General features: G+C 42.6%; 5 protein-coding genes across 8 annotated transcripts in view; 4 read left to right on the top strand and 1 right to left on the bottom strand.

The window, feature by feature from the left end:
• The first annotated feature begins 49 nt into the window (after positions 1-49).
• LOC106741407 (nuclear pore complex protein Nup214-like) lies at positions 50-6,082 on the top strand. 2 transcript variants are annotated; one of them, XM_014613406.1, is made up of 5 exons: positions 50-395; positions 692-988; positions 1,098-5,391; positions 5,535-5,712; positions 5,842-6,082. In XM_014613406.1, the coding sequence occupies exons 1-5, from the start codon at positions 363-365 to the stop codon at positions 5,864-5,866; spliced, it is 4,827 nt and encodes a 1,608-aa protein (XP_014468892.1). In that variant the 5' UTR covers positions 50-362; the 3' UTR covers positions 5,867-6,082. The 2 variants fall into 2 exon arrangements, with proteins under 2 accessions (XP_014468892.1, XP_014468891.1); XM_014613405.1 differs by having other exon boundaries at positions 5,839-6,082.
• Positions 5,953-10,012, bottom strand: LOC106741408 (integrator complex subunit 4). The gene is made up of 7 exons (XM_014613407.1): positions 9,796-10,012; positions 9,300-9,718; positions 8,807-9,133; positions 8,470-8,734; positions 7,834-8,296; positions 7,267-7,753; positions 5,953-7,093 (listed from the first exon to the last, which is right to left on the bottom strand). The coding sequence occupies exons 1-7, from the start codon at positions 9,844-9,846 to the stop codon at positions 6,358-6,360; spliced, it is 2,748 nt and encodes a 915-aa protein (XP_014468893.1). The 5' UTR covers positions 9,847-10,012; the 3' UTR covers positions 5,953-6,357.
• A 455-nt stretch (positions 10,013-10,467) lies between these two features.
• LOC106741300 (myeloid differentiation primary response protein MyD88) lies at positions 10,468-12,794 on the top strand. Its single transcript, XM_014613119.1, has 8 exons — positions 10,468-10,551; positions 10,660-11,009; positions 11,144-11,340; positions 11,449-11,544; positions 11,634-11,761; positions 11,839-12,007; positions 12,088-12,247; positions 12,330-12,794. Exons 2-8 carry the CDS (start codon positions 10,894-10,896, stop codon positions 12,739-12,741), a joined length of 1,278 nt encoding a protein of 425 aa, XP_014468605.1. The 5' UTR covers positions 10,468-10,551; positions 10,660-10,893; the 3' UTR covers positions 12,742-12,794.
• A 2,669-nt stretch (positions 12,795-15,463) lies between these two features.
• Positions 15,464-27,160, top strand: part of LOC106741359 (neurocalcin homolog) — a 170,626-nt gene continuing 158,929 nt past the window's right edge. The window contains exon 1 of one of the 2 annotated variants that reach the window (XM_014613261.1): positions 15,464-15,567. The gene's annotated coding sequence lies outside the window, so the exon portion shown is untranslated. Of the gene's footprint in view, positions 15,568-15,601; positions 15,653-27,160 lie in introns of those variants that run through there. The other variant, XM_014613262.1, reaches the window with a different exon arrangement.
• LOC106741358 (neuronal calcium sensor 2) overlaps positions 16,109-27,160 on the top strand; it is a 138,358-nt gene continuing 127,306 nt past the window's right edge. The window contains exon 1 of one of the 2 annotated variants that reach the window (XM_014613257.1): positions 16,109-16,482. In XM_014613257.1, coding sequence (XP_014468743.1) covers positions 16,292-16,482 — 191 coding nt within the window. In that variant the 5' untranslated portion in view covers positions 16,109-16,291. The remainder of the gene's footprint in view (positions 16,483-27,160) is intronic. The other variant, XM_014613259.1, reaches the window with a different exon arrangement.

The raw sequence follows: 27,160 nt of genomic DNA, 5'->3' as shown, positions 1-27,160 counted from the left end.
AGAAGTGGCGGCTCGTAGCGGGGATTTCGGAACCAGTGAAAAATGTCGAGGCTACCGACAAATGGAGGTTATATTACGTCTCAACGGCTGGTCAGACGGTTATTTTCGAGTGGTTAGTCGGTATCGCGTTCGACGAAGTGTAGTCAGCCAGTCACACATTCGTTTCACTTCCACCTGCTGTTTTATGTTTGACCGCGAAGCGAGTTGATAACGAAGCGTCGCAACGTGCTATCATGAGGGTTGTGGTTAGTGTCGGTTAGAGCACTCGGTTAAAATTTTGTTTGGAACGTATCTCGCAGGTGGACGTATTCCCATCTTATTTATTACTGTTACTATTTATTAAGAGGAATCGTGAAACAGAAATGAAGGCAGCGTCAGATCCAATATATGTGCAGGTATTGCGTGTTATTAAATTGTAATATTTATTATATAAAACTGTGCTCGGTAAGGTAGTAGAGTTTCTTGTAAATGTCACAGAAAAGTGAAATATATGTGAAGAAGTAGTAAAATATATAGAATTATTGTTTCCTCCGATTGATACACAAGATCTATCTGATTGTATATCAAATTATGTGGTAACTGGAATATTGTTTGTCCTTGTATCAATTCTCTGTAACAGAAATGTCATTGGCACGTTCTTAGTAATGTACAATTATTCAGCTTTCTTTAATCATTAATGTTACCCTTTCAGGAGTTTCTATTCAAAGAGTCAAGTACATCTCAAATATTTGATGGATTCTCACAAATACCTGCTGCTTCTAGCCTTCTTGTAGCGGACAAGAAACGAGGATTGCTTTATATAGGACACAACGACAAGATTACTGTGTTGAAGCCCGCAGAGGAGAACAATGCAGGATGGAAGACAGAACTCCAATTGCCAGGCATTATATCGAAAATTGCAATTAATTGTGATTATAGATATGTTGCTATAGCCATAGCAATGAAGCCTACAATATTGATATATGCTGCCTACTCACTAGCTAGAAACGTACGCACATAGCTTACTTTCCGCTGAAATCATGAGAATATAATACTTCAATACTTAGTATCGTAAAGATCCTAGAGTACTCCATTATTAATAAACACACCTCTTTCAGAGTCTCTGTCTGTTATTTGAAATAGGACCAAACAATATGGACAGTTACGTAACAGATATACGATGGAATCCTACTGTATCCATGGTGCTCTGTATTGTCAGTAGTGACTACACCATTAGTAGCTACCAGTTGAAGGAAGAGCACAAAGACAAGCCGATGTCGAAATTAATCGTGCAATCAAAGGCATCAAATGAGCTGCAAGTTCTGTGCGCAGCCTGGAGTCCTAAGGGCAAGCAAATAGCTGTAGGCTGCAAGAACGGAGACATCATACAACTGAAGCCCGACCTGAAAATTGCTAGGACAATTGCGGGCCCCTCACCGCCCGTCGGTGAGGTGATCAGTATCCTGTGGATCAGTAATTATCAATTTTGTGCGGCATATCTGAGCAACGAGCGGCTCGTCAACGTTCTCATCGTCGACGCGCCAAAGGGGGAGGCGAACGCTACGTTCACGTGCTACGAGGATATCACTTACGGGATTCCCGATGCCGACGGGGAGCAGAGCGTTTATCGTTATTATTTTGAGCACGTGCCAGAATGGGGACTTATCGTAGCAGGTAGCAGCAACAGCAGCGAGATAGCCGTGTTAGGCACGACGGACGGAGGCGCTAACTGGAATCAGTGGCAATTAGTGGACAACGGCAGAGCTCAGTTGCCTCTGATGAGGACCACGGAGATCTTCCCCGTTGGTCTGGCTGTGGACAAGTCTCCGACCAGCAAGTTAGCGTGGGGCACGGAGGCGACGTTGCCGCACCCGGTCCCGATCTTGCATATCCTTGGAACTTCCGGAAAGTTGTGCAGCTTCCACATGGTTAATTTAGCGCCCAATTGTCCTGTCGTCAATTCACCCCCCACAGAGATCGTCGTCGTTCCGCAGGCTCCGCCACAGCCTCCCACCGGTGCTTTTCCCGCGGAGATGTCGTTCAATATGAACACCGTGGTGACCAGCACGCCGCGTCCAAAGCAACCGGAGGTGCCGGAACGCGCCAAGGCCGCCCCGATAACGAATATATTCGGCGACTCGCTGAAAGCGGCGGGATTCTTTCAACAACAGCAACAACAACCGCCCGTACAACCGACGGAACAGCCGAGACCGCCGCCGGAGGGAAAAGCGGTCGCGCCTGTGACCGGGATTGCTAATAAACCGCTCGCAGCGAAGGAAACGCCGGCGGCCGAGCCTACGAAGACGGAGGCGAAGTTAGCGGCACAGGACAAGGAGGCGAGCTCGCCGCAAATAGTGGAACAGAGAGCCTCCATAGACGACAATGTACGGATGCGAGCTTACCTGCAGGAGGTAGCGTTGTTCGAGAAAGAGTGGCGGGGCAAGCTGGAGTCGCAGGTGTGGGAATGCGGTACGGACGAAGAGAGGATACAGCTCGGGAAAATGTTCAATGCCATGGAACCGTTCGCGGAGGAACTGAAGGAGAAGACGAACAGTTTGTCCAATGAAATAACGGTCTTGAAGACTCTCCTTCTGCAGTCGTTCGCGTGGATCGAGGAGACCAAGTCGAAGAACACGAGCAGCACCAGCGTGAGCAGCAGGAACTGCGGCGAGAACAAGATAGCGAGCCTTCAACGAGCGTTCTACTACACACAGACGCAGCTGAATCAAGTAAGCAAGATCTTGGATCTGGAGTGGTTGGAGCGCAATGCGCAGGAAATGACGAAGATGAAGATACCCAGCATGGAGTTCGTCTATCAGAATCTCCTGCTGCACGGCAAGATCATCGCGAAGGAGAAGGAGAGGCTCGAGCAGATCTCGCGGAGGTGGAGGTCCCTCGGTTACTCGGCGGCGTGCACGACCAAGGATGTGTCCAGGCTCAACCGTTCGATGTCGAGCCTGCACATTAGTTTACCGAGGGCGCCCATGTCGATGATTCAAGGGAGGACCGACGCGATAGACGCCCATTGCCAAAGTATCGCCTCGAAGACTCTGAGCTTCACGTACGAGAAGCAGATGAAGCTGCGGGCGTTGCTCACCAATTCCAGCCCGAGGATCATCAAGTCGGTGAACCCGTCACCGGTCCAAGATCGCTTGAAGGCCACATTGTCTTCCCTGGCGTCCGTCAGTCCTGCGACGCCTCCGGAAACCAAGACCAAGATCGAGCCACCGATTGTGAGCAAACCGAGTGTCGTGAACAGGCAGATGGCCGAGAAAGCTAAGACGCAAAGCAATCCGTTGGCCTCGTTGAACAGTATCGTCGCCAGGATCGGCACGTCCGACGCGAACGGCGTTATGCAGAACAAAGCGCAGCAGAAGCCCGCTTCCGCCGCCGTGTCCTTCCCCGCTGCGATGGCCGTCAAGCCGACGGAGAAGAAGCCAATCATACCAACAGCTCCCACGATGAGCCAGCCTAAGCCAAAACAAGACCTCAACGTGAACTTCCCGTCTATCACCTTCGGCACACCTGCGACCAAATCTCAAGATATCTTCTTCTCGAAGTCGCCCGGCATGGACGTAACTGCCAGAAACAGCAAAGAATCGACGGTTCCGTCGAGCAGCGACATCGTCGTCCCTAAGGCGCCGGAATCCGCTCTGTTCTCGACCGGCCTGCTGAAGGACGTGCTGTCGACGGAATATACGTTACCGAAGACCGACGGGATCGCTCGTAGCCTACCGTCGTTGTCCGCGACGCCGGCTGTGAAAACGGACGCAGCCGCTACGTTCAGCTTCGCCACGCCCAACGCGGTTCCGTCCGCCGCCAAATCGTCCCCCGCGACCCCGCTCGACGCGATGATGTCCTTCACTTATTCAAAGCCCCCGCATACTCCCACCGTGGAATCGTCCGTAATAGCGGCGCAGTCAACGATGCAGCAGACGATGCAGCCGATGGTGCAGTCGATGGTGCAGCCGACGATGCAGCCGACGATGCAGCCGGCGTCGATAGAATTAGCGACCTTGTCCTTGGGTGCATCGAGCTCGCTGAATCTTCAGCAGACGAGTCTCCCGAGCGTTGGCGCCGATGGGAAGGTGAATACGATCGCGGCCACCATGAGCTTCGCCGCGCCGGCCGTTGCTGCGACTCAGCCTTTCGTAACGACCGCCGTTGCTCCGTCCAACGTGACCATCGGTAAACTCACCATCAGCCTAGCGAACGCGAGTGTCGCCTCGAAACCGACGGAGACGCCGGTGCCCGATTCGGTCACTATTCAAGCGGTCACGACGCCCGAAGTGAGATCGCCAACTTTCGGCGTGGCAGCTCCGACCTCCTTACCCACTGCGTCGATATTCGGCGGCCAGACTCTGGTGAAGAATATGGCCACGGTCGCGGAAACGCCGACGACACCGCCGCCCGCCACCACCACCACCTTCGGCGCGGCCGCTTTCCCGTCGATCGCGCCGACCTTCGGCGTGTCAACTTCAGCGCCCACCGCTGAATCGGTATTCAGCGGATTCCCGAACATGCCCACCGGAGGTGCCACCACCAGCTCTTCGGTGACGACCGTGAGCAGCAGTGTGTCTCCTTTCCAGAGCTCTTTGGGCAAACCGATCTTCGGTGAGCCCGCTACCAGTATACCGGCTACGAATTTTGGCATCACCGCCGGCAATACCTCAGCGGCGAAGTCTCCGATCTCATTCGGTATCCCGACGACGACGACGACGACGACGACGACGACGGTGGCGACGGCGGCTTCGATCACGCCAGCATTCGGCAAGAGCCCGATAGCGTCCCCGGCGCCGTCGAACGCTCAGTTCGGAACTCCGAGCGTTCAAACGACCCCCGCGTCGACGGCGAACGCCTTCGGGAAGAGCATAATCAGCCCCGCGTCCACACCGTTCAGCAACCCCTCGGGCTCTGTGTTCTCCAACATGCCCGCCACATCTTCCAATACTCCCATATTCGGCGGCGGCAGCGGTATGAATTCCATCTTCGGCTCGGCCCCGCTGCCTTCCACCGGCGGGAACATATTCGGGGGTAACACGACGGTGTTCGGCACGGCCGCCCCGTCGGTGTCTCTCTTCGATAGCAATGCTTCGAAAGCCGGTACCGGTATATTTGGTGGTGCGACGAACGCGGCGGCAGCCGCTTCTCCGTTTGGCAATGCGACCAGCAACGCGTCGCCGACGGCCGCTTCCTCTGCGAGCACGAACGTCTTTAAGAGTCCTGCGACCAATACGTCCCCGATGGGAGTGGGGACGCAGCAACCTGCGCTCGGTAGTCAACCTGTTTTTGGACAAGCTCCCGCTTTTGGCGCCAAACCGATGTTTGGGTCACCTTCGATGTTCGGCGCGTCGAAACCAGTCTTTGGAAGTGCCTTCGGCTCGCCTCCTACGTTCGAGTCTCCTGGCATGGGTAATTTGTTCCAATAAGTGACTCGTGTCATATTATTTCTATATCAAGTGTGTGCGTGAGCGCGCTTCTTTATTCCGTATGAAAAGTCCATCTCGTGTCTACCGTTGGTTATCTATAATGAGAAAGAAATGTTACGAACGCAGGATTTGGAGGCGCATCTCCCATGCAAGGTGGCCCTACGATGGAGAATGTCATGCCGAAAGTGTTTGGAGAAGTAGCAGGCAGCAGTACATTCGAAACTTTAGCCAGTCAATCGGGTGGTCTTAGCTTCGGCAGTTTAGCCCAGAAGAGTCCAGAAGCAGAGAAGCCAGCGTTCACTGCGTACGTAATTTTCGTGCTTTTGCGAATTCGTCATCGAGTCGACGCTACAATGAAGCGTCTTGACATCTCGAAACAATTTCAATGCGGTTTAGCGTGGTTAGGTTAATCATTATCGTTTCATTTTAGCAGCAGTTCGTTCTCCAGTTGGAGGTGAATAAGGCATGGTTGCGGCAGGTTTATCTTGAAAACTGTCATACATCGTTCGTTGAATAGGAGCCAAGAATAATAATTCGATTACAATCACGCGTGCATATTGTTTTATATTGAGAAGTATGACCTTTTTATGACAAAAATTGAGCTCTGTTACGTCTCTTGTACTGTTGTACACTTGATTAAGATAGATCTAGGTTTTATAATAAAATATTTTCATCCAAGTCGCACATAAAAATAACCCGATCTCTCGATTGATATTGCAGCGAATATTTTCACAGTTTCGTCTCGGCTTCAAGCATTTCGTCGGAAACAAACCTTAACTGTTTTTTTTTTCTTGTTTGTTTCAAATTATTTTAAATTCGTTTCAATCAGTACAATACGCATACAATATACAAAGTACTAAATTCTCATAAGGACACGTACCAATCAACCAATCGGAAAAGAAAATTACACATGTAAGTATCGTACAATAACATAATTATAATACAACAATCATATGCCTCTTTTAATGGCTTTTGGCGCGATTGATACTTTGGTAGGCTTACAAAGATCAATTACACAAGGATCGTCCAAAGGCGAGTGCGTACAAACCGAAGATGGCATCACCAACGCTAAGGAGATTTCCACGTTGCAAGCCTCCATCCACACTTGATGTGACAAAAGAACCGTCGTTCTCAATCTGTAGTCCTTCTGATCGGCGTGCTGCAGCCGCAGGTCCGACTGTCGCGGCAATAATAGCTGCACCTGTTGATCCGGGTGCTTCAGCTTAATCCGCAAAGTAGCGGGATCGCGTAGATTCAGTATCTTGGCATTCAACGGGATGCCCAATAAGAGGCCACCTGTAAACTTCAACGCGGCGTCGGCGTCGCCCCTCGGCTCCTCGATGATTGCTCGACATAAACGCGTCGACGCCGACGGCTTTGGCAGTCGTTCCTCTCCCCGCACTACTGGTTCCAAAAGTAATTGTACCAACAACTGCATCAAAGACCCGGGCTTCACGTCCGGCAGATTCGGTATCTTCAACACCAGAGCTCGGGAGAACGGCGGTAATCTCGACGTATCCTGAGGCAGAGCGTCAGCTTCCGACAGGAAATGACGGGTCAGTGGTAACGCGCTACCAGTCGCACTCTTGGTTACTCTGATCAATTCCATAGCGAGTGCCTTCAGCCACATGTCGTTAGCCAATATCACTTCATTCTCGCTTAATCCACTAAACAAGCGTTGCAATCTAGAAAAGAAAGTACCGATTTCTTATATATTTCTGCCTATACAACTGTCAAGTACTACCCAGATTTTCTTCCATTTTTTTTCTACGGATTAGCGTTAAATATGCGCACTCATTTTTCCCAACACTTTTGCAAGAGATAACTAAGGAATTATCTAAGTTAACTAACAACGTACTTTTGCGCATTCTGAAGAAGGACGAAAACGTTGTTGCTGTTATTCGGCACGGGACTCGCCGACATCGTCATCGTCGACATGGAGAATTCCTTGAGCATAGACTTCAACAATAACAAGCATCGAATGTACAGGGCGGTGAAACGTGCCGCACCCTCCATGTGATGATCCATCTCTGCCAAACGGTCAAGATCGATGGCGGCAGCTTCTAAAAGTTGCGTATGGACCTTGCCGCCTGGTCTAGCGTTCTCGATCCCAGCTACCATTTTCTCCAAGAATTCTCGGCCGCGCTGATCCCTGTTCTCCTCGACATCCATATCTTCCGTCTTGTCTCCTCCGCTGTTCGTAAGTGCTGGACGCAATCGCGGGACCAAATGCGGCATCGTGTCGCGCAAATAGTGATAATGCTTAGATGCGTGCTCTGTGAAAAGGGCGTGCATGCTAGGACAGTGCAGCGCAGCGTTGAATATCATTACTAGTACGCTGGCATCTGTTGCAATAAGTTCAGGAATGTAACTTCGAAGATTGAGATGTATGACATTCACGCATTGAGAAGTTCTCAAAGGATACAGGACGGTTCGTCGACATCCGGCTCGGACGTATCGAAGAAGGGATGTCGATTAAGAAGATGCGGTACTAAAGGCAATGTTAAGTACGGGTGTGACGCGCCCAACGCCGCCAAACAGCTCCTGATGCTTTCCCTGTCCTGAGGATAACGAGTCAAATTATCCAGCAAACGATTGACGCACATGTAGAGGCAATTTGTAGTGGCGAGATGACTAGCGGCCAGCATCGCGTGCAGCCCTTCTCTCACTTCTCCTGAAAAATCTTCCAGTGCGCCCAAGATTGTCTCCAATTGGTCCTCTTGAAGTGTCACGCTGGCTGACATTTTTCTCAAAGATTCGATGGCTCTTAATCTAACGTCTTGAATCTCATCATTGAACATGTCCACCATGAAGTCTAATGAAATTCTAGATATACTCGGCTGTTCTAACGACAGCGTGCAGAGCGCTTCAACCGCCGCTGTTCTCACCTGAAATAAGAATTGTAGGAAATAACCGACGCGGAGGACAAATACAATGAAATTCAGCTGTGAGTAATTTTTGATCATAAATCGTTGGGACACGATAATATCAATTTGACGGATTGATAGAACGTATTCTAAAATAATTGTCGCTACACGTGTTACGATGGATAAACTTATACCTCCAAGAATTCATCTTCTAAACCGTGAATAAATGCTCCGCAAGATCCACTTTTTTCTTCAACTTCAGGTCTGTCTGCCTCGACTATTTTCTGTTTCTTGTCCAAGGCTTGTTCTATGTAACGACGTGATACATTCTTCATCGCTCCTAAAAGAGACATCGCCGAAGCTCTCACACGTGGCGATAAGTCACCCATGAGACTACAAATTTGTGAAAAAGCGCAGTCTATCATACGTATGTCCTCCCCGTCAAAGCCAACGATGATACTGTAGACAAAAAGAAGAGCATATAGTAAAAAATTGACTGTAAAATATATCATTTATAAACATGCTACTGACTTTTCTGGATACTCTCTGCCTAACAGCCAAATAAGTTTCAGTACAGCTCGGCGTACAATTTCATAGTCATCACGAAGAGCTGCACAAGCTTCTCTAAAGAAACTTGCAGGTAGCCTGTAACCTCTGTGGGAATGTAATTCTGCCATGGTTTTAAAAGCCTGAGCACGTACTCTTGGATCTTGAGAACGGGCATAATTGCCAATTAATGCCAAGGTATCCTCGACAGCATTTGCTGTGAGGTAACGTCCAATTATGGAAAGGCATCGTGTTTGAACACCATGCCATGGATCAGGCAGATGTTCTTGTGCAATTTTCAATACCAGTGTTCTGTATACAAAATATTTACATTATTATCACATTAATAGAAAAAAATGTCCATATCTGAATCAAGCAAATATCACAGTTGTAAATATATATGAGAATTATTTTATGAAAAGTAAAACTATTAAGAATAAATATACAAGATGCAATAATATATGAAATATATACATACCTTTGATAATCCCCTAGCTTTAAAAGTGTTGCTAATCCCTGACTTTTTACTCTATGTGATTCCTCATTTCTCAAAAGTTCTACTGTCTCATTAATAATTTTTGCCTTTTCCGCTATGTCAGGTGTCACTTCTCCTAATTCAGCGAATACCCAAAAAATCTTTGCCCTAACTGCGGCTTCATTCTCAACAGCGAATCTTTCTGCTAGCTTTTTTACAGCTATAGGAACATCTTCAGATGCTATATATGCTATAGCGTCAGAGATACGAACAAGCAACTGCAAAGCATCATTTCCACTTTTGCATTTCTCAAGGCACTCTATGTAAGCCAGCGCCGAACTGCTTTCTGTACCATTTTTTGTACTGGTTGTTGACGATAACCTGAGCGTCCTCAACCGTTTAGTTGGTGGTTCATTAATAACCTAGAAAAATTTTGCAGTTGACAAAACTTAGCTACTTTAGATAGAGCGAATTCTGCACGATAGTAATCTTAATTTACCTGACTTTGAGTAAATTCAGCTAGCACTCGTTTCTTCATTAAAGCTGCCATTCTTAGTAAACAATCTACAGCATTATAAATTTAATACTTTTTGCAAGTGAATTCTAAGAAAGTGATATTTTAATATTTTAATATTTATATGGCAAAAATCTTAATATGTAAATATCACAAAAATGTTCTTTATCGCTGCTCATGACATATTGCTTAAAACATTGTGTAAATAATCGTTTACGAGTAAGTGAAAGTTCACATTGCATATAATGTTTGGGCTGCGTTCCAAAACCCTACTCGACAGGTAGAGAAACATAAAATAGCATTTAACTAACCAATCGTGATAAAAAAGTCTTTGCTATTTTGATCCTGATTGGTCAATTAAATGGCCTCGTTCGGCAGAACGAGTTTATTTTACATCTGTTAGAAGTTTTCTGCGCTAAGATTGCATTATTCCTTTAGATCTAAAGGAATAACAATCTCAGCTCAAAAGCTTCCAATAGTTGCTAAATAAACATTCTGCTAAATGTGACTAACGCAACTTTGCCATCCAATATCCAATAGAAGAGTTTATTTTCTAGAGATGAAAGTATCACTCGTTAAGGTCGCGTGCGCGCTAGAAAGCACGTTTTTTTATTGGATGTTAGAATGTCGCATATGAATATTGCGTTAGAGGCTTAAATTTTCTATTCGAGTGGCCAAAAGACAAAATATGATTCATACATTAGCCAATTGTCTTTTTATCCTTTTAAAAAAGAGTGATAGGTAAACTTATACTTAGTGCAAGATGTACCCCTTTCTTATCCTTAAGTTGAAGTAACGTTATATATATGTGAGCAAATAAAATTTAGAATCAGATCTATTCATCAACAGGTCGGAACTATCTATGAATGGCGTTATATTGTCACGTGCGTCGTAACAAAGTGTGGTATTGTCGTGACATATGAGTCGGTTGAGTTGAGGTTATTATAAGACAATGTTTTTCCTGGTTTATCACATTCGCAGATGAAATCAAGCGGATCAGTGACTCAGCTCAAACTACTTCGAAACTCACTTACTCTCGATCAAATGTCTGTTTTGTGAATCTTATAATCGTCGTCGTATTGAATGACAATGGATTTGTCAACTGTGCCACTTGTAGCAATCTCTGTTGGGAGCAAACAAGTTATCTCAACGCTCTTAAACCCTACAAAAGTCTTACCATCTGAAAATGGTTTGCCAAGGTGAACATTTGGGATATTTATATAATGGATATACATTATTTTTTATCTCTGTCTTTTTATATCTTATATGGATATCTTACATATCTCCAAAAATATAAAACGCATTGACTAATTCTTATTTGTAAATATATTAGGGATTGGAGAGGCTTGGCATATTTGCTAGAGCTTAGTGCTGAAGTTATGACACTGCTTTCGTCACATTCTAATCCAACAATATACATGTTGACGATATTGGAGCAAAAAGAAAAAAATATTACAATAAAGGACTTTTACTTGATGATGGAACAGATAAGCAGATGGGACATTATTGATGATATTGAAGACATGTTTGGTACATATTAGTAAACATTTTTACGCACTTTTTGTTATTCATAGAAATTGATAAAGGTATATAAATTTATAATTCCAAGTTATAACAATAAGAGATTTACTTATATAGAAAAGGATGCTGTAAAATATTTGGAGGAAAAACAAAGAGCTCAAATATCAGCAGATATGGTAGAGCAGAATGTTGATAAAGAAATACTTACGCAAGGTTTGGCTTAAACAATTAATATTAGTTCAGCTGAAATTATATTGTTGTATTACTGATGGTATTATATGACAACTATTATTTCTTTTTAGGTGATGTTCATAGATTGAAAGAAGGTTTAGAAACTCAATATTATGATGCATTTCTTTTATATGCGGATGAAGATGTCAGTTTTGCAAGCAAAATGGTAGAGAAACTTGAAACAGAATATCAATTAAAGGTATTACATGCACATATAATGTATGATTCTATCATATAGAGATTTTATTAAAAGTAATTATATCGTTTTTTTTTCAGTTATGTTTAAAGGATCGAGATCTGGTTGCGGGTATAACATTCGAACACGAAGCAGTAATGAAGATAATAAATGAACGATGCAATAGAGTATTGATTATAATATCACCTAGTTTCTTAATAAGTGCTGCAAACAAATTTTTCTTAAACTATGCTCAAGCTTTAAGCATAGGTATGTTTTCAGTTACTATGCATCTTCTTTAAGATGTGTATTTTAAGAAGAATTTATTCCAACAATTTATTGTGTTTTAGATAAACAGCAGAGGAAAATCGTACCTTGTTTATATAAAAGATGCGAATTGCCGATGCAATTAAAATATATGTTTATTTTGGATTACAATCGTAAAGGGCTATATGACTTCTGGGGCAAGTTACGTGATTCTATACGAGCTCTAAATTCTAGTGTTAAATGGTAATTTAACTCTTATTTAATTCGATATATATGGGAATTATAATTATTTCAAGAACATGAATAACTTTAAATATTATTACAGTACACAGAAAACTACAGAATTAACAAATACTCTGCCGAATAAATGTAGCGATTTACCTCAAGTTTGTCAAGAAGCAAAAGAAGAAACGTCAAAAAATACTCAAGAAAAGATTGAAAACTGTGTTATCAAAAATATGAATGACACAAAAGCTTTACATTCTTCTGGGACGAAAAGAAGTAAGATGTTAAAATGGGTTAAAAGTACAGCCAACTGGAAAACAAAACAAAATAAGCAAAATGATCATTTAATTATGGATAAACTTGCAAATTTACCATCGTTAGATAACTTAGATAGTTTAAATTTAACCAGTGATTCTACCATCGATATATACGAAAAGAAGAAGAAAAAGAAGAATTTATTTGACAAATTCACAAAAAAAGGGCAAATGAGGAAAATCGCTGTGCAAACATAATAAAAAAACTATTGTATATGACAAGAGTATTCTATATAAAGTAACACTTTATATATTTTGATAACATACATGAAAGTAAGGGAAATATTGAAGTTTTATAGATATCTAATATATCTAAAAATATTTGTTATGTTTAAATATTAACAATTATTTCATTTGCTAAAAGAAATAAGTTTTAAAATGATTAACAAAATTAAATTCATAATAAATTAATAAAAATAAACTAATAGTTAATAGTTTAATATTCATAAAAATATAAACGCATTGTGTATATTTCAATCACAATGGTTATCAATTAAAACATGCTTTATAAGATAAATTTTATATTACAATTTAAGTGAAATTAATTTTTTAAGCTTAAAGAAGCATGATAATATATGCATTTAATGTCACATACATCGTTATGTATGTTGTAATCTACATAAAGTGCAATATGTATATAACACGCTAATAGGCACAACAAATGAGATTAATTAATAGATGTATAAGAAACATTAAATATGTGAATGTTATACCTGCTCATTGAAGTATGTTGTTAATATTGTATAATCTTTCACACATACTTTAACAGCTTTTTCGTGCAAAAAGCAGATCAAATAATACTTTAAAGTTTGTAAAGAAACTTCTTATCACATTTGGAATCTAACATTACGACGTAAAATGTAAACAACATTCCTTGTGCTCTCATATTGTGCATGCACTGTATCCTAATTTCGATATAAAATTTAGGGTACACGTATATATTTAATATGTATATAAATTTCTTGAACTAGTACAGCCAGTTTGATTAAAAAGAACAGACTAAATATGAAGAATTATATTGCTCGTTAAATGTAAACAAAAGTTAGTGGTAGTAACTTGAAATTAATTTCACGTAGTAGTTAACAATGTAATAATTGAATAGAATTTATAGATTATTTGTCAGACATGTTTTATTTTGTATTGTGCGGTTCTTTCAAAATAAATGAACTCTTGTGATTGGTCAATTCAATGTATCGAAAGTATCGGTGTCAGCGACCGCTGCGCCATCTACAGTCTGCCTCGAAACGGAGTAGGACGCGGGAGTCGCATTCGAAACCTCTCCGTATTTCTCGTGTTTTAAACCGTCAAACATGGGCTTTGTGCGCAAGTTATTGATGAGAATGTCGACAACAACTTTCGTACGCACGAAACGTAGCAAAACATCGTTGAAAAGCCACGATAAGTGAACATTTCGCGAGACAGACCGTCAGCAGTGTCGAGCGAAGTATCGTTTGTTTAACGGCTTATGATGGTTTCAGCTTCACTTGTTTCCCATTACTTTTTCGACCCGTCAGCATAAGAATTCACACGCGAACAATCGCCGGGGAATGCTGAAAATGAGGGTTTCGTGTGTTCGTTGTAGCGAAATATCATAAAAAGCCGTTATAGTCAAATATCTTGCGGAACGTTCATCGGAAGTACCGAGTGAAGTGCTGCGCGATCTGCACTTCGAGAATCGTAATCACTGGCGTTCACTGCGATAAGTTCAATGCGTTGGGGACGGTTGCGACGCGGCGGCACGTATACTAAAGCTGTCCTGCAACTTCGCGATTTTGATTCGCCTAAGGTGAGTCTCGCATGTGCTTTATCGTCGCCGGGAATGCCGGACGAAAGTTTAACGTATGTGTCGTAATGAAGTATCGTTAAACAATCGTCGAAAGTGAATATTCCGCCGATTCCAACGGATCGTCGGGATTGCCGAGCAAAGTGTGCACGCACGAACAAGTTCAAGTCGCCGATCTTCGCGTTTTCGAGCCGCCGGAAGAGTCTCATCCTTCGAATATTGTCGGGAAGATAACACAAAAGTGATTTTAGTACGTGTATTGCGATAAAATATCGACAAATAGCTGTCGAAAATATCTCGCGGAACGAATCGTCAGGATTGGCGAGTAAAGTGAGGGCCCACGTAATGGCGGTTTGGCGAAACCCTTTCCGAGTTTTCGGGTCGTCGTAAATATTTCGCGCGCGAAATATCGTCGGAAATGTCGAAAGTGAATTTCGCGCGTATGCTGTGATGAAACGTCGTCGTGTGTTCGTTGTAGCGAAATTGCCGTAGAAAGTGGATATTTGCGATCTAGAAAAAAAGCGCCGGGAAAAAACTTGGTGGTGAGTGATAAATAATATGTCCTCTACGACCTTCACGAATTGGGTGTATATATATTTTTCACTTGCAAATTTAAATTTACTTATAAAATGTCCGATGCCCCCTTTCTTTTAGAGAAAAGAGAACGAATTGTCAGGGAAATTAAGAATCAAATTACAATAATTATTTTATCATATTTTGATCATATTTCTATAACAGTCATTTCTCATATTCGTAATAAAATCTTAATTTGCGCAAAGAGAGAGAGAGAGAGAGAGAGAGAGGTTTAGACCGCAGAATACAAAGATCGATATAGCCTTACGGGGAATTTGCCTGTCGATATTTTTGAAGGCAGCCTACAACGCAAACTGAGAGCAAATTTTATGATTATTACCCGAACATTTCACGAGTACATACACGCATCGACGATCATCGTCCGACGATAATTTCCCCGCTTCCTTTACACACCGCATCAATTTTCTTTACCGACCCGCGACTGACCGACCGCGGTCAGTCATCGCCGGTAGTTCTGGCGCCACGCCTCCAGATGGCGGCGCGCGAGCTTCCGCGTGGCGTCGCTCTCGTACGCGCCTGATCGGTGGCTCGCGGAATGGGATTCCAATATGGCAGCCGTCGTGATAGCCGCACAAGTCAGTGTCGCGGAAATGTTTTGAACTCGCAACTCGAGCAACCGCGACGACCGGTCGACGTGCGACGCATAGGTTAGTAGGGCGACGTGTAAACGCGTCGGCTGCGGAGCTCACGTCCCGCAGTCGGCCCGGCCGGTTTGTGTCAGCAATAAAGCAGGTAGCCCTCGCGAGAGAATCGTGCTCCGTTATCGCGCGCGCTGCTCCGCGAGTACACCGTATTACCGCGACCCGATCGTCCCGTCGGCGTGGATCACGCCGGTGTCCTCGTCACGGCCGGCCTGACGTCCGTAATATTTGGCGCACGCGACGATGCTTACCACACCGACGAGAGAGACTCCGCTGCGTCCTCTCCGTTACGCGCGACGCCGCGCCGCGTCCGGAGATCCGCATTGTATACATTTACGACGTGTGCATGGTGCGTGTGCCTACGTATCTCCCTCTCTGTCGATCGCGCCAAGACGGTGCAACCGCACGTCTCTCTTCCTCTCCGTCTCATTCACCGTCCCCCCCTCCCCCCCGTTGCGAGGTGTCAGGTGTGTGATTGCTATTGTTGTACGTGTATTTTCCTGCGTGATTGCGTACGTGTGTATTACGTGTGTATATGTGTATGTATGTATGTGTGTGTGTGTGTGCGTATGTATGTGTGTCGCGTGTGCGTCTGTCGAATTTGTTTTGGCAATGTCGCGCTTACGTCTATCCCGTTCCCCTTCCTCGTTTTTTTTTTCATTTCCATTTATCTATATCGTCATCGTTTGTCGTCGCGTGTGTGTATGTGTGCGCTTGTGTGCGTGGGTGCATGTGTGCGTGTGTTTGGGCATCAAGAGAAAAGATTCCGCTGCCAGCGGACGGTCCACCACGTTGTACCCGCGCCTTCGATCCGTCTTCCGCCTCGTGCAACGACGAATATGCGGCTCATACGCGACCCGCGTCGGGACCATCGTCGAAAATATCCACGAGCATCGTGACACCTGGGCCCGGCGATGTTCGGTGAGTCCGTGAACCACGCTAACTTATTTTCGAAACTGCTCCCAGACGGGTGCCCTTGTTGTGCAGACGATGACAGGTGTTCCCGAGCGAGACGGCGAGACGTGCCGTCGTCCGCTTTGAGATCGTAGAGATCTCTTGATCGCAGAGATTAATCCTTTAAGCATGGGTGACATTTAAGATATTATGACGAAACGTTCACATGGAAATATTGAGAAAAAGTTGATATCGTGTGTGTTAATTTTGACGCGCGCGTTATGCTGGAATGTTACGCTTATTACACGAGTCTTCAATCTTGAGGGGATATTGAATGATATTACGTATTGTGCGTATTAAGTTTTGGTAGTTGATGTAACGATGCCGCGGTAGTAGCGATGATATTGATGGTAAACGTCACGATGTTTACTGTACACGCAACAATGAAGCCCGTTGTGCTGCCCGAAGGATTAATCTCCCCTCTCCTCAAAGAATTTCTCTTTGGGATCATTTGTATCACTTGTATCTGCAACTTTAATTTTCTCCAAGTTATATTTAACTCTACGTAATAATACTTTTGTGCAGTATTAACACACGTGCTGATATTGCTAATGTTTAGCTCATGAACACGTATAAAGGTAAACGAAACACAGATCGAGAGACGAAAGTAAAATGTGAGGTTTTTTCGTAAGAACTTGACAAATATGGGGTATAAATTACTGTTCAATAGACATTGTAAATGTAAATAATACTGTTGGTATACGCGGTGTTGATTACAATCAGTCGTGCCGGCTCGCTCGTTCCCAAAATACACATTCCGCGGAATATCGTTATCGTCGAATTTCACCGTTCGAATAAAATTTCCCAGCAGCAGATGTTATGTTCGGGAATAGCAGGCGCGTTATCAGATATGTTAGAAATGCCTTTCGATATCTTGAATTTTAATACCTGGCTGCGCTCTTTCGCGTCGAGTACAGTGTAGGAGGATTCAATTTCGCGCATGTGAAATACTTGCCGACAGCGTGGCATTACCGGATTTCATTTTCTGCGTTGTCATTACTCTTTATTTTCACCGAACTGGCGAAATATTGCCGAGCATGTTCTGTCGTCGTCGCGACGGACGCGAGTAACAAAGCGGCTCGCGCCGAAGACTTTTCGTCGTATTTTCATTCAGCGTTGCGTTAGATCTCGTTCATAAGCATTAACCCGAATTATATCGCGCCGGACCCCCATTCTATTCTATTAATTCCGTATTTCGCTTCCGTCGCGATATTTTCTTTCACGATCCTCGGCTAATCTGCAAATAACTCGCTGTCACCAGACGTTATTTGTGGAATTTTGCGTATTATTACCGAGTTCACGTAATACGGAAGGTGGACGATTAATCACCGAGCACAGATAAAGTCCATTCGTTATTATATACGAAACTTGTTTCGTATTTTATTTTGCATATCTCACTTTCGCAAATTTAACGAGCACGATGAGATATAACTTTTAACGCAATGCGATTGTTACAAACGCAACGCGTGTCTTTCTTTTTCTACTTTATTACTTATGTCATATCTTTGTAAACATATTTTCCTTGAACGGATTTGGAAGTCTTAGAATACTCTGACGCTTAATCAGTCGCGAATTATTAATTACATAACTTACGTCGCGTGCCGGAAATACTACTCTATTTACCTCGATGATAGTTACAATCGCCTTCCGGTTGTTCTTGACACGTATTTACGCAGAAACGGATATGATTTCGTGATATGTACTTGTTTCATGCTATACTTCATCGCACTATACTTTATCGCAATCCTTGAACATGATATCTCGACTTATTACGTTAATAGCTTAGGTTACAAGTATGCTGGTGCGTAGTGTTGATGTCGCAGTTTATTAGACACATCGGTCATTTGAGGAGATTATGGCAAACATATTTCGAGAAAAAATGCTCAATCGCTAGTCTCAGATAACCAAGTATAAGCTAAGAAGTAGCGTGCATGATCTCAGCTACAAATTACTTGATGAACTTGGAGTCGACTTTTCTTTAACGAAAATTTGATTAAAGGCTATCAGAAGCTATCGCCGATCGTGTGGCGTTCAATTAACAGTATTAACGTTAAACGCCAATTAAATTTTCAACTAGATTTCCGTTCGAACAAAATTCGCTTAAAATTCCAGAACATGGTTTCTATTTTGTACTAATGAAACTTAATTCGCCGAGAAATCTCTTCAATGTTCTGTTTTCAGCATTAAATAAGTTCTTAAGACGAATCTCTTGTCAAACATTTGCCAGGGGAAATTCGACTCATGCGCAACATAGCGCAATGCGTTTGTACGCAGGTAGAATTTACATTACTTCGTGAGAGAGACGAAATGAAATGTTCTTTTTTATTTTGAACGAAAATACAACAAAATTAATAAAAATTCCTGAAACTTCTTTTTATACGTTTTTTTTATCGATGATATATCTCTTTATTTCATCGTTTCGGATAAACGTTACTTTTCGCTCTGAATAATAAGCTCCGAATAAAATATCGTTGTAGCGTAATAAACCCGGCTGTATTCCGCGTATTCTTTAATTGTCAGTTACGTCGACTGTCTTAAGCCGGCAACCGACGTAAGAATGGGTCGGGTGTAATTCTGGCACGTTATTTTCTCGCGTGCATTACGAAAACTACAGGCGAAACTGCTTGCAAGATTCGGTCTAACGATAAATCTTGCCAACCGTGAGCAAACGACTCGCCGACTAACCGAAGCTATGTGAATTCAATTATACGATCCCGTACGTAAATATTTTGACCCCCCGCTTTAGAAAACTTTGTGAGCCGTTTTATCGCGATATCACGAATGAATTATTTATTCACGATCATGCGACAATAAGCTGGTCGGGTTTTTACATAGAATCAGTGACTTTTTTTGCATAGAATTCAGTGGCGCAAGAAATTTCGTAGCAATGAGCTCATGTGCATGACTTTTTCTCGTCTCGTACTTTATCTCCATTACGTTTGTTCTACGACAAGATTCTGTATAATTAGTTGCATGCTCCGCAAAGACGCCGAAGTAAAATTAGAACGCTCGGTTCGATGAGTCAATACTTAATCACGAGATTAGCGATTTTTCCTCGCGCAAAATTAACGAATTTCTCTTAAATCTTTGTCTCGCCGTATCGTCCTCGAGCGATTAATTCGCACGGCTTTTACAGGATGTTCCGTTTCTACAGTATTATATTTTAAATACATAAATAATAGACTTTTTAGTCAAATTGTGCAACTAACTTCTGGAAGTAAATGTTAAGCCAGCTATAGTCCCGAATAATTAGTGATTAGAGATAAGAGGATTAACGGGTTTCCAGCAAACTAAGTTTCAGAAGAGTAAATATGTTACGAAATCATGCACTTCGTTTAATTCCACCTGAACTATGTACTTTAGCAAAGTTTAGATTTAAATATTAGTGCAACAATACGTGGTGTTGAAACATGAAAACATATCCAACATAAATCACCCAAAACATATCAAAATATATGATAAATAATCATTTTTTTTGATATATTTTTTATTTACTTCTTTCGTTATTCAAGCCATGACGTTTAAATTTGTCAAAGGTCTACGTTAAAATTCCATATGGGAGTTGTTGCGATACTAACGAGACATCCTATATAGCGAGCTATTATTTATCAGCTCGGTGCCAAGAAACAATGTTGACCTTAACTAACGTCTAAATAAAGTATTACTGCGGTTGACTGTTGTTTTATTTTGAAAATCTGCCATTTTACACGTTCTCGATATACTGTGAAAAGTTTTCTAACACACATTCACGCGCATTCAGAATTTATTGAATCGAATACAAATGTTTCCCAGACGAAACGTTGGTCTCGTGATAATTGACTAGGTCGGTTGTCTTTGAGTGAGAAATATCATTTTGAGAAGGAAAACGCGGGCGGGAAATTTAATTTCTGCGAGAACGATGAAAAAAAGTAAAAGAAACGTAATTAGATTCGAGATGTTTTATGTTATCTCTGACATTGCTCTGACATTACGAGCGACTCTGAGAATCGCGAATCCCAGTGAATACTAAAGGAACTAAATTAGAATCTTTAACAACCAATTACCGCGCTTAGTTTATGACGTTATCAATCATATCTTGTATTTCAGATTCGCGATTCGTCCGTTAACGTGTTATACTTCACTTAAGAGGATTATTTTTCGCTCGTTGTTTCCAGCTCGTTTCTGCGTTCTATTTCCAATTTTCATCGAATAATTGCGATGTCTGTGAAATTGCACGGTTTATGTACATCTGCATTTTCCGTTATTGCAAAAGGATAAAGTATAGAAAAACTATTTTTCGTTGATTTACCTTAGTTTTGTTATTCTTTCCTTATTCGATATACAACAATTATCTCGTTACTCTCAGGTCGTATTCGTTGCGTGTCAAGCGAGCGTCGTCAAAACAGTCGGGCTAAACAAGTTATATATATAGAATTCAAATTACTCAGCCAAATATACGCGAGAAAGATAAAGAATTAATTTCAAGTATCCATTTCGTTCGTCGGACTTCCGAGATGGGAAGTTGCGGTTTGCATATTTAAGCGCCATCGCACGTGATATTAAGTTACACGAGAGTGTAAATTTCACCGATACCAGTGCGATTCCGAAACGTAAATCTGCGTTAGAAACACGCGAATCCGATATATCTGCCAGCTGATGAGGAATAAATCTCGCAGTTCTTAATATTTGTGCCTCTCGTGACTAAATATACTACTATCTGTATATTTTACTTACCGGCTGACAAGTTCCTTTAAACGCTCGGCCAATAATTCATATCAGTCGTTGCACTCGACGCTCACCGTTTTTTCTTCATTCATCCCCGTTTTCACAATACCTGCGACTCGTCGTACGCTGTGGTATTAAGGATTCATAATTCAATGCTAATATATGTACTTGATTAGACTCGAGAAGCATTCCTGCGTTTTCCCCGAACGGTTGAAATCCCATATTCGTTGCCAAGAATTTGTCGTCGATACCGTATCGCGTTCACTACCGCGCTTAAATTGAAAGTCGCTCATTATAGCCCAGGTTCTATTCTTAGTAGCTATACTTAATATAGTATATGATTATACTTATGCACGCGTAAAATATCTTGAATAGGCAAATTAAGTATTTTACATAAGGTGTCACACATATGTGCTTGCTGAGAAATCGGTGCGTTACACATGTTTAACGCTGATAGCGCGAATCTAGCGAATGGAGATAAATAATAAATGCAATTCATGGCAAAAATGAAGAAAAAAGTGATCGCGAAGCACTTTTTTTTTTGCTTTTACCACGCGTCGTAAACGATCGCGCGAGGGAACAATTTTTTTAATTAGGTCAGCCTTGAAATTTACACCATAATGGATCTTCACGCGTAATCTCGTGTAAACAATTTTCCATTCTTCCCTCCACTCTTTCATGATCCTCGCGGTGTTATTGTGTTAACGCTATATCGTGGTGCACTTGGGTATGCAACGAGAATACCTGGAATGTTGCTCGTATTTCTTGAGACGCAATTTATTAAGATCGTATGGCGTACGTTTCTCCCGAAGTATCTTCGAGTGCCTGAACCATAATTCTCCATTTCTCTGTGTGTCTCGCATATATTGTGTCCGCGCTGTGCATGAGAACGCAATATGGCGCGGTAGATTACGCTCGTCGCTTCGTATCTCCGAATTTAGTATGTAATATTATTGTGAAATACGGCAGTTTCAATCCCGTACGTCGCGAAATTGACGAACGGCCACGTTGAGTTATATTTTCGTTTCGTGCGCGGAAACAACTTGTGATTTGGCTAAGCACTTAGACGTTCTGGCTGGATACAAAATTATAGTATCTGTCAATCCTCGTATATCCAAAGACTGTTCGTATGTTAAAAGGGAAAAACAAAACTTATTTCCTGTAATTTTTTTCAACTGAATATCGCGTTGACTCTTGCATTTTCAAAGATATCGGAGAAATCTTAATACAAGAGAAAATAATTCTCGTATATCTAAAATGTACAATTTGTTTTATTTAAAATTTCGATGATTTTTTTTTTATAAAATGTATACAGTAAAGAATTTTGCGTTATAAACGGTCCGCTCAAATTTTCGTGTTAATTTAATAAGATGAATATGTTAAAAAGTAATATGTTTTAACAAAGTGCATATATTAATTTAACATATATTTGCGTATTTTTTAACACACTTCTCATGTTAAAACGACACAAAACTTTCGGCGGACCCTTTTTAATACAACATTTTTTAATACGATTACGTATGTTAATATATATTATCATACGTGGTCACTTTATATCGACATATTCTAGCAAAGTCTGATGTACTGTGACGTCTTCCTAGTGCATTGTGGGTTTTGTCGGTGAATTATTGCCGCATTCTATCATCCTTTGATGTAGACATTCTATTGTACTGCGGTGTATAACCCCCGCTGTACTTTGGCATAGTTGAGCGAACTTTGACTGTAATTGGATACGCCGTGGCTAATGAAATTTTCGTTCAATTAAAATCTCTGTTTGTTGCGAGCGCCTGTTTCGCACTGCGAACGTTAATAATTCTTCCCTCTGACTTGTTTGCACTCGTGACCTTCGTAGCCGAAAGAATCGCCGGAAGGGAGGCGATGTCTATGCCTCGCTGCCAAATGCATGAGATATTTGTCGAGTAACTCTTCGACGCGATCGTGCACCGGTTTTGGCAGTGAAAAATCGTACCGCGAGCAGCCGGAACATCAAAGCCCTACGTGATAAAAACTTCGCATTGTGAAACTCGCGAATTATTTTCGCGTTCAAACGCTCTTACGTGAGTCGGTATCGATATCATCGCCGGCACTTCCTTCGTATCTATTTTTATCTGTTCGTGGCCGTGCTTATTAGGCGATCGTCGTGATACCGCTACTTTAAAGGCCCACACGCTTTCTTATACGCACGCATCCGTGAGTATCACGTAGCTTTAGCGCAGGTATCGCTTAATCAAGAATTACACTGTTGCATCAAGAATAATGAATCGAATTTAGTTTTCGATCTTACGGATTTTACGAGAAAAGACGCATGATTCGCATGTTAATCGCGCGTTGTGTACACCGAGATGAAGAAATCATTGAGAAGCTTATATCTATAAAAGTCTTATACTTGATTTTATTTATAGAATAAACGTGTCAATCGCGACTTGCGGAAACGGTGGATACTTGACAATCATGGTTAAAGTCAACTGATTCAGTTAGCCAGATTTACAAAATCCACCAGAGCCGGGTTTTCGAATTGTCCGAAAAAGCGGCTTTGGAGTTGCATGAAAATCGGTTTCCTCAAAATCAATTTTCGGTTTGTAATTGGTTGATTCGGTCGGACGCAAATGCCTCCGATGTGTAAGCCGTGTAATCGCGTTTAATTCACCGGGATAATACTCGAGATATTACTTCGATACCCCCCTAATAATGTTTCGGTGTTACTAATTGGATTGCGTGGCAGTAAATAAGAGGAAGCGGTCGACCCTCTGTATCCATCAGTTGAGTTATTTGGTGCTCGAGTTACCGAGCGATCGAAAATTGTTTTCTCCATGATTTCCGTGATTGATCGCATGCCGAAGTTAGTTCCCATCTTTCCGCACAATAGACATCTCCCAAGGAAAAGTCGGAGGGGGAGGAGGGAAAGTTTCACACGGGGAAAATATTGTAGTAAAAATTAACACAAAATTTCATAATACTAGACCATACTGGAATTATGACTGAAATTCTTATGTGTGTTGTACAAAATTTCGTGGTAATTTTTACTACAATATTTTCTCCATGCACGAATTCTCCGTGAACGAATGTAATAGTCACGGTTAACTTTTTGCGCAAACATGGATCTCCAATAGTCGTAATTTCGAGGCATAACGAAGAGACGAAGGGAGAACAATTACGTATCTGATTCGATGGCTCGGCGCATCCGAGTCACATTACCGGACGCAGAAACTTCTTTGATTACGGAGCGTCAGGAGAGCCACGCCGTCGACTTTTATATCGCCGTGGCCTTTAAATTTAACTGCACGTGGACTTTTTATGATCGCGCGAGTCGCGTTCTCGGGGATACCTTTGCAGCTCTCTCCTTCTCTCTTTCTCTCCTTCTTTCTCTCGCAGCCATCGCGCGGGGCTGCAGGCGATGATAATATGCAAGGATGGTAACGATCCGAGGCGGCGAATATATCGCGCTAGGATTGTCGGTTACACAATCCTTCGCGCGGAATCGGTGGATCAAACTATCTTGGCACCGTTCCACGCTGCGCCTCGACTTCTTGCTCGGTTTGTGCCCGCCAGTCAGTTTATGCCATAGATTAACACATTGGCCGCGATTGCGAGAATGCAGCGGTACTCCCACATGTGAAAGAAAGTTCGCATGATAACGACATTTTTATTTCCCAATACCTCTATATACGCTCTCGGTATTTTGCAATCTTGCGCGGTTAAAAATCGCTCAAGCTGGTGGGAGAGCGGCGGAAATAAATTTTTTCGGGACGATATGTATATACGCGCCCTTCCTCGACCACGGACACCGATGAACTTTGTAACGAGAAAAATGCAAATAAGCTTTTCGTTCCAGCACTTGACTTCGCGCATGTTAAAAAAAAAGTACGTGTCGAATTAATTCAACAATAAATAAAAGTTTAAGTAAGAAGTATCAACGAGGGAAGTTAATCGTCCGTGAATTTAACGCAGCTAAACTCTCTCACTGAGATATTCTTAATTCCGTGTAGAAAGTGAATATGAATTACGCTGTTAAATTTTTCAAAAGTGAAGAGTTGATGTTAAATGCGGATGAGAGAGGAGAGCACGGACACGTTATAAGCATTGTTTGCACGGGTCGCGCATTGTTTTCATAGATTACGTAGAAAATGCTGGCACCGTTTGCATAGATTATATAGAAAGATAGCACGCGCGGTTTTATACGCAGTTGCAGACTGTTACTTCTCTCACGCTGGTATAGACCAATACGGATCCTCCGCTAACATTTACGCAATGTTCCTTCGAATTTCCTACATCACCGCGTCGGGCAGAAGCGCAGTCAAAATATTAGCCGCAGCGATTACACGCCGCGTCGTTGACAATCGATATCCCGAAGCGTTTCGTACCGCGTATTGTATTGCACAGATCGATGAGACGGAAAATTTATCGATCCGCTTTCTTTGGAGATATCGCGAGAGTCTGACTTGGCTCTCCTCTCCACGATGTTGGAAAAGTTTGACGGAAAAGAGGTAACCTCCTCCCCCGTTTGTACTCTTCTCTCTCTCGCGCGCGCGCGCGCACTATTGTGCGCTCCTCTCAATACGGTCAATCGTGGTATTGATTTTTTTGTCAATACCGATCGGAGTATCGGAGATTGTTCCTTCCTGCTATGATAGTTTGCCGCTCAGAATACGCTCAGTGCGTGATTATGAAAGCGATATTTATTTTCGTTAATCATATAAAAAAGATTTTTAATATTAACTCCTCGCGATCGCGATAAAAGTGTCTTCACGTTATTAGAAGCGACTGTATACTCCTCGATCTATGCGAAACACGTGAGATGAAGAGGAAGAGTCATTCATAACTAAGGATGTGAAAACAGGCCAATAAGAGACGACGCGGTTGTTGGCGCGAATATATTATTTTATATGGGAAGATAAGTGTATTCGTCAACGCATGCGCCGACTAGTTCGTCAGACTTTTCAAATGTACGCGGAAAATCTTCCTTCCATGTCGGACCGACCTCATATCCCATTATTAACATTTTTATAAATCCCCGATTCGATTAAACTAATAATTATTAAGGTGTGCCTTAATCTGATTCTTTAGAATATTGCGAAAAATAATATCTCCGCCAGAAGTCGAACCGGAAAACAAAAGACAAGAAACTTTCTACTTACCGCGTATGGGAAATTCATTTATTCATTCATAATTGTTGCGATAATTTTAAAACGCACAATGAACGGCGAGGACAAAAACTTTGAAAGGAAAAAGAACGATTTTACCGTACGGTCATCGTGCAGCGAAAGATAAAAAAGCTTCAACGGAGAAAGCAAGATAAAACGATTGGCGATACATGTTAAATCTTGGAAGCGCGTTCCAAGTGTCCAGTGTCCAGATCCTGACAAATGATCGTTGATACGTTAGAGGCGATACCTGTTACACATCTGGAACGGAACGGGAACAAGACAAACGGTACAAAAATGTCGTCGTAGTGCGCCGATAATGCACTCGGTATATTGCGAAAACTTGAGCAGTTTTAACATTGATATGAAATTCTGATATCAATATAAATTGATTAGAACGTCAATGTCCACGTGTTTACGAGTGATCTTCGATAAACGGAAGGAGTCGGCGGGACGGCTCGCCGATAAGACAATTTCTCAGTTTCACACGAAGATATGTCGTTTTGTCGATAGCGATCGCGATTCGATTAGACGATGCGTCGATGCAGATACGATGTATTTGCGCGAGCCTGTCGCACCTATCTACCTACCTACTTATCTACCCATGTACCCACCTACCTACCTACATACCTACCTAACTTACGCGTCAGTGACACATCACGGAAAACGCGCCGAGCATGCGGAGTGAAGCTGACGATGCTCAGGAAAGGAAACAACAAGTGCGACGAAAAGCCAAGGCTGCTTTTCGTCACGTGCGATCTGTGCGGTGGAAATGCCGGGAACCACGCCCTGGCTGGAGG

The sequence above is a fragment of the Dinoponera quadriceps genome, unplaced genomic scaffold (genome assembly GCF_001313825.1).
Source record: "Dinoponera quadriceps isolate SergipeBrazil2010 unplaced genomic scaffold, ASM131382v1 scaffold405, whole genome shotgun sequence".
Lineage (NCBI taxonomy): Eukaryota > Metazoa > Arthropoda > Insecta > Hymenoptera > Formicidae > Dinoponera > Dinoponera quadriceps.
Note: the sequence above shows the minus strand (reverse complement) of the source record. Positions and strands in the feature narration are given on the sequence as shown.

Coding starts and splice junctions, on each gene's coding strand:
- LOC106741407 (XM_014613405.1), top strand. CDS start 363: ATGAAGGCAGCGTCAGATCCAATATATGTGCAG. Junction 396..691: donor CAGATCCAATATATGTGCAG/GTATTGCGTGTT, acceptor TTACCCTTTCAG/GAGTTTCTATTCAAAGAGTC. Junction 989..1,097: donor CCTACTCACTAGCTAGAAAC/GTACGCACATAG, acceptor CACCTCTTTCAG/AGTCTCTGTCTGTTATTTGA.
- LOC106741408 (XM_014613407.1), bottom strand. CDS start 9,846: ATGGCAGCTTTAATGAAGAAACGAGTGCTAGCTGAATTTACTCAAAGT. Junction 9,719..9,795: donor CTGAATTTACTCAAAGTCAG/GTAAATTAAGAT, acceptor AAATTTTTCTAG/GTTATTAATGAACCACCAAC. Junction 7,094..7,266: donor CTTCTTCAGAATGCGCAAAA/GTACGTTGTTAG, acceptor TTTCTTTTCTAG/ATTGCAACGCTTGTTTAGTG.
- LOC106741300 (XM_014613119.1), top strand. CDS start 10,894: ATGACAATGGATTTGTCAACTGTGCCACTTGTAGCAATCTCTGTTGGG. Junction 11,010..11,143: donor TCTGAAAATGGTTTGCCAAG/GTGAACATTTGG, acceptor TAAATATATTAG/GGATTGGAGAGGCTTGGCAT. Junction 12,008..12,087: donor TGCTCAAGCTTTAAGCATAG/GTATGTTTTCAG, acceptor ATTGTGTTTTAG/ATAAACAGCAGAGGAAAATC.